This window comes from Phyllobates terribilis, unplaced genomic scaffold (assembly GCF_046119375.1).
Source record: "Phyllobates terribilis strain yellow unplaced genomic scaffold, ASM4611937v1 Scaffold_9__5_contigs__length_417890890, whole genome shotgun sequence".
NCBI lineage: Eukaryota > Metazoa > Chordata > Amphibia > Anura > Dendrobatidae > Phyllobates > Phyllobates terribilis.
This window is the reverse complement of record NW_027362769.1, coordinates 94238282-94250601: the sequence shown is the minus strand read 5'-3', so window position 1 is coordinate 94250601 and position 12320 is coordinate 94238282. Positions and strand designations below refer to the sequence as shown.

Here is a 12320-nt window from a genome sequence, read left to right as displayed (position 1 = left end):
GTATAGATGGACTAATAGAACAAGTCCCACACACTGCTAGAAGCCCAAATATTTTTTCAGAGGTACTGTAGATGCAGATAAAAATTAGTTTTAATTTGCAACCTGATGGAGGTCAGTATAGATGGACTAATAGAGAAAGTCCGACACACTACTAGAAGGCCAAATATTTTTTCAGAGGTAGATGCAGAAAAAAATATATTCAGTTTGCAACCTGATGGAGGTCAGTATAGATGGATTAATAGAACAAGACCCACACACAGCTAGAAGCCCAATATTTTTTCAGAGGTAGATGCAGAAAAAAATATATTCAGTTTGCAACCTGATGGAGGTCAGTATAGATGGACTAATAGAACAAGTCCCACACACTGCTAGAAGCCCAAATATTTTTTCAGAGGTACTGTAGATGCAGATAAAAATTAGTTTTAATTTGCAACCTGATGGAGGTCAGTATAGATGGACTAATAGAGAAAGTCCGACACACTACTAGAAGGCCAAATATTTTTTCAGAGGTAGATGCAGAAAAAAATATATTCAGTTTGCAACCTGATGGAGGTCAGTATAGATGGACTAATACAACAAGTCCCGCACACAGCTAGAAGCCCAAATATTTTTTCAGAGGTACTGTAGATGCAGATAAAAATTATTTTTAATTTACAACCTGATGGAGGTCAGTATAGATGGACTAATAGAGAAAGTCCGACACACTACTAGAAGGCCAAATATTTTTTCAGAGGTAGATGCAGAAAAAAATATATTCAGTTTGCAACCTGATGGAGGTCAGTATAGATGGACTAATACAACAAGTCCCACACACAGCTAGAAGCCCAAATATTTTTTCAGAGGTACTGTAGATGCAGATAAAAATTAGTTTTAATTTGCAACCTGATGGAGGTCAGTATAGATGGACTAATAGAGAAAGTCCGACACACTACTAGAAGGCCAAATATTTTTTCAGAGCTAGATGCAGAAAAAAATTATATTCAGTTTGCAACCTGATGGAGGTCAGTATAGATGGATTAATAGAACAAGACCCACACACAGCTAGAAGCCCAATATTTTTTCAGAGGTAGATGCAGAAAAAAATATATTCAGTTTGCAACCTGATGGAGGTCAGTATAGATGGACTAATAGAACAAGTCCCACACACTGCTAGAAGCCCAAATATTTTTTCAGAGGTACTGTAGATGCAGATAAAAATTAGTTTTAATTTGCAACCTGATGGAGGTCAGTATAGATGGACTAATAGAATGATGCTATGCCCAAAAGATTTTACTTCACTAGGTGCAGTAAAAAAATTGGTATTCTATACACAGGTGGTATATCTTGCAACACAGATAGGCTACTCCACTGACTAACACACTCTGCAATAGGCCAAAAAGGATTAGCTTTGCTAGATTCAGCCAAATGCTGTGAAAAAAACTTGCACAGCACTGGCACAGACCTGCCTGGCAAAAACTGATAGGAACTCATGTAACCTAGTCCTGAAAAGGACTGCAATTACAATTAGTCTTTACTCCCACAACCGATCTATTTAAGAGCACAGACCTCCCTGATAAAAGTCGTAGGAAATGCTGTAACCTAGTCCTTAAAAGGACTGCAATCACAACTATTCCCTACTCCCAAGCTATCTGTATATTTGTGCGAAAATTGGCTTGAAATTAACAAGGTATAGCGCACACAGCAACAGCGGTGCCGTCTAACACGCAGCTGCAGCAGTGAGAAAATGGTGGCGACGGGGAAAATGGCTTGGTCTTATAGGGCAAGGACATGTGACATACACTGCCAATGACACATGCCCTTGCTTGTGTGAAAAAAAGCACTTCGCTCCGTGTGTGCGCTGCTGATAGGCTGACAGATTGCACCTCCCCACTGTAAATGCGGGAAAGAGAAAAAAAAATGGAGATCTTCATTGTTCCTGCAGAGATCCATCCCCTGCCCCTCCCCCCACCCCGCTGTACACTCAAACTGCGTATTAACATTAATTTTCATCATTACTGAGAAAAAATCCAGTTATGATTTTGGTGCACGAACAGTTATCGAACATAACCTCGAACAGCCGAATTTTTCTCAAATTGTTTGTGTTCGCCGAACGGCTCGAACACCGCCCAAAACAGCTCGAATTTGAGATTGGCGAACAGTTCGAGTAGAACAACGCTCATTTCTACTAAGGAGATGGTCACTGATTGGGTTCCTTCTCCCGAGGTGGATATATCCCTGTCTCAGTTGAGCAAGTCCTCCTTGTTTCCGGTTAAAGGGAAAGCCAATCTTCAGGATCCTCTGGACAGGAGATCGGAGTCAGCGGCGAAATCCATCTATGAAGCCGCAGGTCATGGTTTCCGAGCGGCCTTAGGGGCCATGTGGGCCGGTGAGGCTTCCCTGCGGTGGTTGGATCAGCTGCGAACGGCATGGCAAGATGGGACTCCGCGTTCAGAAGTGGAAAGGCTTTTTCAGTTGATGGAAGAAGCCATGTGTTATGGCAGGGATGCAGTACTGGACACAACTTCAATTTTGTCCAAGGCTCAAGCTTCGGCCGTCACAGTTAGAAGAGCACTGTGGCTTAAGCAATGGACCGGAGATACAGTATCCAAGCAAGGTTTGCTTAGTCTTGCATATAGGGACGGTCAGCTTTTTGGTTCGGACCTTTCGGAGCTGATTGCCAAGGCCAAGGACAAGGATGTTTCCCTGCCTCTAAAGAAGACAGCGGCATCCACATCTGGCAGGTCAGGGTCCGGTAGAGGTCATCGGTCATTTCGGACCAGGGGACGATTCGGTCAGCCTTCTTGGAGATCAGGTCGTCCTTCGTCCTCTGGCAGATCCTCCCAGAAATCTCGTACTCCTTGGAAGCAACAGTCCTGTCAGGACAGACGGGAGGTTGACAAAAGATCCGCTAAGGCTAATTGACGCCAGAGATCCCCCCGAGGGGTTCTCGGGTGGGAGGTCGTCTGCTACAATTCAGGTCAATTTGGGCATCCCACATATCGGACGCCTGGGTGACGCGGGTTATGTCGGCAGGCTATTTCATAGAGTTTCATTCTCCACCTCCAGACAGGTTTCGTCAGACGTGCATTCCATCCATGCCAAGGCTGGCTGCTGCACTGTTACAGGAGGTCGACTCTCTCCTGCTGCAGGGTGTGGTGGTTCAGGTTCCTCCGGAAGACCAGGGAAGGGGTTTTTACTCCAACCTTTTTGTGGTCCCCAAAAAGGAGGACAAGTTTCGCCCGGTACTGGATCTCAGAGATTTGAACATTTACGTCCGAACAAGGAAGTTCCACATGGAGTCTCTCCGTTCGGTGATAGCGACACTGTCGCAGTACGATTTCTTGGTGTCTATCGACATCCGCGACGCCTATTTGCATATCCCTATCGCCAGGGCTCACCAGCGTTTTTTGCGTTTCGCCATAGGTCAAACCCATTACCAGTTTGTGGCCCTACCATTCGGGTTGGCCTCGGCACCCAGGGTTTTTACAAAGGTTCTGGCTCCTCTCATGGCGCTTCTTCGAAGACAAGGGGTTACGATCCTCCCCTACCTGGACGACCTGTTCATAGTGTCGCCCACAGCGGAGGAGGCGATAACAGCTCGCCACCTCTCCCTTCAGTACCTGATGGACTTCGGGTGGCTTATCAATTGGAAGAAGTCATCATTGGAACCAGCGCAGTCCATTCTGTTCCTGGGGATGCATTTCGATACAGTTCGGGCAGTTGTGTCTCTGCCTCCTGTCAAACAGGCGAACCTTCGGCTTCTGGTCCAGGCTATGAGGTCGGCGTTGTCAATGTCCCTTCGGGAATGCATGCGCCTTCTGGGTCAAATGGTGGCAGCTATAGAAGCAGTACCATTTGCGCAATTTCATTCCCGGGATCTCCAAAATCTTATTCTGACACATTGGGATCGATCTCTGACTTCTCTGGATCGCTCGGTCGTTATCTCCCGCAGGGTGCGAGAGTCTCTTGGATGGTGGTTACGTCCAGAGACTCTATCCCTGGGGAAATCCTTCCTTCTCCCGAGGTGGTCGGTGATTTCCACCGACGCCAGCCTGACGGGTTGGGGGGGAGTTTGGAATGACCTCTGGGTTCAGGGGGTCTGGTCGTCAGAGGAGTCGTCTATCCCGATCGACATTTTGGAGTTGAGAGCGATATTTCTCTGCCTCCAACATTGGACTGTCCTTTTGAACGGTCTACTGGTCCGGATTCAGTCGGACAATGCGACGGCGGTCGCATATATCAACCATCAGGGCGGGACGAGAAGTTCCAGACTCATGATGGAGGTCTCTCGGATCTTGGTTTGGGCCGAGTCCAGGATTCCAGCAATCTCTGCAATCCACATCCCAGGTGTGCTGAATATCTCGGCGGACTTCCTCAGTCGCGAGCAGGTGGATCCTGGGGAATGGAGTCTCCATCCAGATGTTTTTTCTCTGCTGTGTTCCCGTTGGGGGACTCCTCAGGTGGACTTGATGGCATCCAGGCTGAATGCCAGGGTTCCGACGTTCATGTCCAGGTACAGGGATCCGGAGGCTGTGGCGGTAGATGCTCTAGTAGCCCCGTGGGACCAGTTCGAGCTGGTCTATGTATTTCCGCCGATATCCTTACTTCCTCTGGTAATCCGACGGATCAAACTCGAACGAGTATCAGTAATCTTGGTAGCACCGGATTGGCCACGAAGAGCGTGGTATTCGACGCTGGTATCTCTTCGAGCGGCACTTCCGTTTCCACTACCCCTTCGCTCGGACTTGTTAAGCCAGGGGCCCATTCGTCATCCGGACCTGAGGTCACTTTGTTTGACGGCGTGACTCTTGAGACCGAGATCCTGACCCGTCGCGGGTTTTCGCCCGAGGTCATTGCTACCTTGCGGGCAGCCAGGGGTCCAGCTACGACTAGGATTTATCACAGAACTTGGGAATCTTTCTATTCATGGTGTTCTGGATCTTCAAGAAACCCGAGGGTTTTTTCCATCCCCAACTTCTTGGCTTTTTTGCAATATAGTTTGGCCAGGGGTCTAGCAGTTAGTACTGTGCGGGGTCAGGTATCTGCACTTTCCACACTTTTTAGAAGGGCTATTGCCTCACGCAGGGATGTGCGTTCTTTTTTTCGCGGAGTCGCACGTCAGTTTCCGCCGCGGTGGGCAGTTGTGGCTCCGTGGCGGCTTAATCTAGTCCTGGAAGCCCTTCAGCATAGGCCTTTTGAGCCTATGGATTCTGCTAAACTTTCGTTACTTTCTTGGAAGGTGGCCTTCTTGGTGGCAGTCACCTCTTTGAGAAGGGTGTCGGAGTTGGCGGCACTATCTTGCTCGCCTCCTTTTCTGGAATTCCTTCCGGATCGCGTGGTGCTTCGTACCCGTGAAGATTTTTTACCTAAGGTAGTGTCACAATTCCACATTAATCAGGACATTGTGTTGCCTTCTCTTTGTCCAAAACCTAAGAATCCAAGGGAGCGGGCCTTGCACTCGTTGGACTTAGTGCGGGCATTGAAGTTCTATCTTACAATCACGCAAGGTTTTCGGAAGTCGGACTCTCTTTTTGTGATTCCGGCTGGTCGTCGGCGTGGTCAACGTGCTTCCAAGGACACGATAGCTCGGTGGATCCGTTCAGCTATCCTGGAAGCGTACCGGCTCAAGGGCGAGCCTTGTCCGGTTAAAGTTCAAGCTCATTCCACGAGAGCCATTGGCTCATCGTGGGCTTTTCGTCAGGGGGCCTCGGCAGCGCAGCTCTGCCGGGCGGCCACCTGGCGCTCCGTTCACACCTTTACTAAGTTTTATAAAGTGGACGTGAGTGCTTCCGCTGATGCGGCCTTGGGACGCAGGGTCCTGCAGGCGGCGGTAGTTTAAGTTATCTCTTTATTGTTTATTTTTTCTTTATTCAGCGCGGTTTGCGCTCTTGCCTAAGTTGTTGGGGTGTTGGAGATTCTGCCACTATTTCCCACCCTTAAGTGAGGTACTGCTTTAGGACGTCCCACTAAGTAATGGATTTGTGTCTCCCTTCCTTCCCTTCTGCTGCTGAAAGTCGGATTTTGGTAAGAACTTACCTGCAAAATCCTTTTCAGCGAAGGAAGGAAGGGAGACACAGCACCCTCCCATGGCAGAAGTGGTTTTTTTGTGTTTCTAGATGCAGCGCGTCTCCTTCTTGATGACGATCATCTGGACTGGGTTTAGCGCTCTACGGCTCTCCTTCCAGTATCGCCAGCTCTACACAGTTGTCAGGTCCAGTGAGGTATGCCTAGGACTGTGTGTTTCTATTACATAACCTGTTTTCTCTCATTTCTGAACTTTCAGAAGGGGATGTGTTGTTCTGCTGGTGTTGTCTGCTCTTCCTTAGCTTGTGTACAGACTGGAGAACATGGGAGTAGGAGGAGCCTTTATACTGGAGGGGCCGGTCGTCACTTTTTCTAATTTGAGGTGACTATCCTATGGGGCTCCGCCTACCCACTAAGTAATGGATTTGTGTCTCCCTTCCTTCCTTCGCTGAAAAGGATTTTACAGGTAAGTTCTTACCAAAATCCGACTATTAGACTGATCCACTTAACCTATTAATCAATTTTTTATATAAAACTAAAGGCAATTTATTAGCTGTGAATGAATTTTATATTTCAATTTTTTTTTTACAAATATACTCACGCGACCGCTAGAAGTGGGAGTGCCCACTGGTGTGCAATTCCCTTCCCCGAGGAACACCATACAATGCAATCAATAAAACCTTCTAACTGATGGCTGCCCAATCAACAGCAGTTGCTGTCAGATGGATTACATTTGGAGAAATGGAAACAAACACCTACATGCCCATGTGCCATGAATTTGTCATATGGGCACAGAGTGTGTATGGAACTGCATCTGCTTTGTAACTGCAGCGACCAGAGTAAACTCCAATTGCTGCTTTTTAACAATTTAAAATCTTCTTTAAATCACTGATGTAGCATTTACATGGCTGGATTGCTGGTGCTCATGTGCAAAAAAAATAAATAAATCCAAGCCCTCACACAGCCCCCGTCAACATAAAAAAAAAAAGTTATGAATCTCAGAAAATGGGAGAATTTGGAATTTATTATTTGTAACCATTAAAACATAAAGAAAAGTTTTGCAAGTTTGGAATCAATGTAACTGTACTGACCTAAATAATTTTATTGCCACGTCACTTTTACTGCACAATGAACATTGTAAAAACAATGGCGCAATTGCAGTTTACTTTTTTTTCACCATTTCACCCTACCTAGAAATGTTTTCCCACTTTTCAGTACATTATATTATAAAGTGAATGGCAACATTCAAAACTACTTGTCAAACACAAAAAAAAAGTGAGTCCTTGTTCAACTAATATAGATGGAAACAAAAAAACGTATTGCCAAGAAAGAAGAATTCGGCTCACCACTTTCATTGCTCTGCACTTGAGTGGGAATGGAGACCTCGCACGGAGCTGCCCTGGTACGGGTCGAGGCGAATACAAAATAAGAAAAATAGAAATGCTCCAACGATGAAAAGGTTGGTATAAAACTTCACTTTTATTAGTGATTTAATAAATTGTGTCTGACCTACCTCAGAGGTTAGGGCAGCCGACTCATTTCAATGTTCAAGCATTAGTCATGGTTTGCATGGTTGTGTCCAACAAAAAAAGCGAGTACTCAGCCAACTATATTGATGGAAACATAAAAACAGAAAATTGTCCGGTCGTGAATGGGTTAATGAAATTTAGAGTTGCTTGAAATAGAAAGGGAATATCCAAAAATATCACCTAAACAGTTGTGGCTTCCTGCGACAACTCTAAATTGACCTTAACTAATTACTTGACTGACGTTTTCAATTTTCTCCTGCGCTGCTGACAATTAATATCAATTTGTTTGCCTTGTACAAAGGATGATAAACCTTTTTGTCTAAACATCAGGACAAGCTAAAAGTGGCGCGCTAGATCCATGGTACTACTGCCCTCCTCACTTTCGGATTTGTCACGATCAAATATTAATGGTCCATCAGCAATACTCGGAGGGAGCTTATATTGCATTTTTGAGTAGACTGTTAGTAATGTACAGTGGATCTATCCACTTTTCCAAATCCCAGGGCTCTAGGCCATTCAAGGCTAGCACTGCATTTTCAATTAAGCTCTGAGTGAATCCCTGGCATGTGTAGAAGCAGAACTGCTGCACAATTAGCTTATTGTTCCTTTAGCTTTGTGTGGAGAGGATCTAAAGGACTGAAGAAAAAAAAAAAGCGAACCAGTTACAAGAACTGCTATTGATGTGGAATAAGGGAGTTGCTCTTTTCATGCAGGAGCACTTGATAAGACTGAAAATACAGCTATCTCCAAACTGCATTGAGAGTCATCTTAAAAGCGTTAGCCAGAGGCTAGATACTTGGACTACTCGGCTTTAGCGGGGGTGCCAATTTTTTTTTTCTTCCAACCGCCATCTGTCCAAAATGGAACCCAACAGTCCTAAAAAGATACAGTTTGCTGTGCCATCATTTCAGAGTCAACTGGATCCGGAAGCATCAGAACAGGTAACATTAAAAAAAATACATAATTATAATATATATATTTTTTAATCTGTTTTTTTATAACATATTGATTCTTAGATAGCAATTATATTAATTAACATTATTAGGACGCGGGGCATTCATGTGCATGGTTCTCCTATGTATCAGTCTAGTTCTTTTTACATTCCATCGATCTAAGTATTTACTACATAAGACCTTGTATATATATATATATGGACCTTCGGGAGTTCCCTTTTTTTCTCCCAAAAATGGGAAAACACCTAGAAGGAGGAAGTGTAAAAATCTTTCCTTACGGAAATGTTTTCCTTCCAACCCTAACCAATCCCGTTTTTGGGGAAAAAAAAAGTCTAAGATCATGGCCCACCAATACAGCCATGTAGATGAGCCTGTAGAACATCTTGTGGTCTAGTTATCATAACATGGAAAATGTTGTGTTCTCCTAGAATGAGAAAAATATTGTGAATGGTGTTAAAATAGGATTATAATACAACATGGGGTATTGACGTCTGTTTACCTAGAACACTGTGTATATTAGATCGCTCACTTACAAATGGAAATTTCCATTAGCACTAATCTAGCTCAAATGTCTGGTCATAGTACGGCCGCCCCCCCACTCTTCACGTTGGAGTAAATATGCTTACATTCCCAACAGTACAATGCTTTCTCAGATACCAAAAATCATTTCCCATGTCCCGTTCTCTACTTTTTCAAATTTGGTATCGCAGAAGCTCAAACTGTATTACATAAACTGAAGTGCTGATCTCAGTCACGTATCACCTTCAAATTATTTGTTTTACATTAAGTTATAGTTTGCTAAAACAAGAAATATATATAAAGGGATAAATATATATAAAGGGGTATATATAAAAGGGTGTTGCAATATAATATACATATTTATACTGTATATATATTATAAGGGGTGTTATAATATAATATCTATATGTATATATATATATATTATATTATATTGTAACACCCCTTTAAATTTAAAATAGGCCATGTTCTGTTTTCTAAAAAGGAAAAATAAATTTATATATATATATATAGATTTTTTTAAGATTTTTTAAAAAAATGTTTCATATTTTATATAGAAAATGTTGGGAAAAAATGTTTAAAAGAATCTGAAATATATATAATTTTTCTGCTTTTATTTATTTTTTCTCTTTTTTTTAAAGTATACATAAATATGAAAAAGGTATACCTTTTTTTATAAAAAATAATATGAAAAAATATATAAAAAAGAAATTATATATTTTTATACATTATTTTTTATATAAAACAAAGAAATACAAATATAAAAATTTTTATATTTGTTTAATTTTTTATATAAAAAAAATATATGTTTATAAAAAACTGAAAAAGAAAAATAAATATTTTTTTCTGTTTATTTTTTTTCATACAGTACAGACCAAAAGTTTGGACACACCTTCTCATTTAAAGATTTTTCGGTATTTTCATGACTATGAAAATTGTACATTCACACTGAAGGCATCAAAACTATGAATTAACACATGAGGAATTATATACTTAACAAAAAAGTATGAAACGACTGAAAATATGTCTTATATTCTAGGTTCTTCAAAGTAGCCACCTTTTTCTTTGATGACTGCTTTGCACACTCTTGGCATTCTCTTGATAAGCTTCAAGAGGTAGTCACCGGAAATGGTCTTCCAACAATCTTGAAGGAGTTCCCAGAGATGCTTAGCACTTGTTGGCCCTTTTGCCTTCACTCTGCGGTCCAGCTCACCCCAAACCATCTCGATTGGGTTCATGTCTGGTGACTGTGGAGGCCAGGTCATCTGGCGTAGCACCCCATCACTCTCCTCCTTGGTCAAATAGCCCTTACACAGCCTGGAGGTGTGTTTGGGGTCATTGTCCTGTTGAAAAATAAATGATGGTCCAACTAAAAGCAAACCGGATGGAATAGCATGCCGCTGCAAGATGCTGTGATAGCCATGCTGGTTCAGTATGCCTTCAATTTTGAATAAATCCCCAACAGTGTCACCAGCAAAGCACCCCCACACCATCACACCTCTTCCTCCATGATTCACGGTGGGAACCAGGCATGTAGAGTCCATTCGTTCACCTTTTCTGCGTCGCACAAAGACACGGTGGTTGGAACCAAAGATCTCAAATTTGGACTCATCAGACCAAAGCACAGATTTCCACTGGTTTAATGTCCATTCCTTGTGTTCTTTAGCCCAAACAAGTCTCTTCTGCTTGTTGCTTGTCCTTAGCAGCAGTTTCCTAGCAGCTATTTTACCATGAAGGCCTGCTGCACAAAGTCTTCTCTTAACAGTTGTTGTAGAGATGTGTCTGCTGCTAGAACTCTGTGTGGCATTGACCTGGTCTCTAATCTGAGCTGCTGTTAACCTGCGATTTCTGAGGCTGGTGACTCGGATAAACTTGTCCTCAGAAGCAGAGGTGACTCTTGGTCTTCCTTTCCTGGGGCGGTCCTCATGTGAGCCAGTTTCTTTGTAGCGCTTGATGGTTTTTGCAACTGCACTTGGGGACACTTTCAAAGTTTTCACAATTTTTCGGACTGACTGACCTTCATTTCTTAAAGTAATGATGGCCACTCATTTTTCTTTAAATAGCTGCTTTTTTCTTGCCATAATGCAAATTCTAACAGTCTATTCAGTAGGACTATCAGCTGTGTATCCACCAGACTTCTGCACAACACAACTGATGGTCCCAACCCCATTTATAAGGCAAGAAATCCCACTTATTAAACCTGACAGGGCACACCTGTGAAGTGAAAACCATTTCTGGTGACTACCTCTTGAAGCTCATCAAGAGAATGCCAAGAGTGTGCAAAGCAGTCATCAAAGCAAAAGGTGGCTACTTTGAAGAACCTAGAATATAAGACATATTTTCAGTTGTTTCACACTTTTTTGTTAAGTATATAATTCCACATGTGTTAATTCATAGTTTTGATTCCTTCAGTGTGAATGTACAATTTTCATAGTCATGAAAATAATGAAAAATCTTTAAATGAGGTGTGTCCAAACTTTTGGTCTGTACTGTATATGTAGTTTTTTTTGCTAAAAATATATTTAATATGCAAAAATATGAAAAAATATAAACCCAAAAAAATATTTGTATATATAAATATTTATTTTCTTTTACTTTTTTTTTTTTACAAGACGACATGGCTTTTTATTTTAAATTTAAAGAGGACTTGCTGTTTCAGAAAATAAAGCTACCATGCTTTGTAGATTGGAAAAAAAAAAGCTGTACTTGCAGTTTTTAAAACCTCTATGTGCTGGATATTTTTGATTACTTGCCTCTGTCTCTTGACCTTTGTGTCAGTTATTTTGAAAGTTATTTTGTTTTGATGTTTATTACGGAAAAAAAATGTTTCTAAAATCTCTTCTTGCTGTTATTATTATATAGGAAATGTGGATACAAATCTGTCCTGATCCTGTGATGGATACGAAGTTGCACAGATCCTTACAAGACCGAACTGAAATATATGGATTGCTACTACCGTATATTCAGTCTTCCACCTGTGTGACCATCACATGGACAGGCAGATTATTATCCACTGAAGTGAAAATTTCTACTGAATGGCAACAAGCTGAGATCTGGAAAACGATAAGGAATTGATAGTGATGTGAAGGCTGATTACACTTACAGTACAGATCAGGGGCGGATATATCATTGGTGCAACCTGCGCCACCGCCGCACAGGGGCCACATCCAGCTCCAAAGCAGGTGCAATTTTGAATTCTGATGAATTATTGGACTGCAAAAGAACCATACACTGTTTTTGCACAGGGGCCTTTTTCTGTCTATGTCCGAGAGTGGTACTGAATTCAGAGCTCAGCAAGTAGAGATATTACAAATTG

The 12320-nt window shown here is 42.3% G+C and overlaps 1 protein-coding gene across 2 annotated transcripts in view; it reads left to right on the top strand.

Annotated features, from left to right (window-relative positions):
- Window positions 1-8062: 8062 nt before the first annotated feature.
- The window catches only part of PPP1R1C (protein phosphatase 1 regulatory inhibitor subunit 1C), a 75387-nt gene continuing 71129 nt past the window's right edge, over window positions 8063-12320 (top strand). Inside the window, exon 1 of one of the 2 annotated variants that reach the window (XM_073646793.1) lies at window positions 8063-8473. In XM_073646793.1, coding sequence (XP_073502894.1) covers window positions 8393-8473 — 81 coding nt within the window. In that variant the 5' untranslated portion in view covers window positions 8063-8392. The remainder of the gene's footprint in view (window positions 8474-12320) is intronic. The other variant, XM_073646792.1, reaches the window with a different exon arrangement.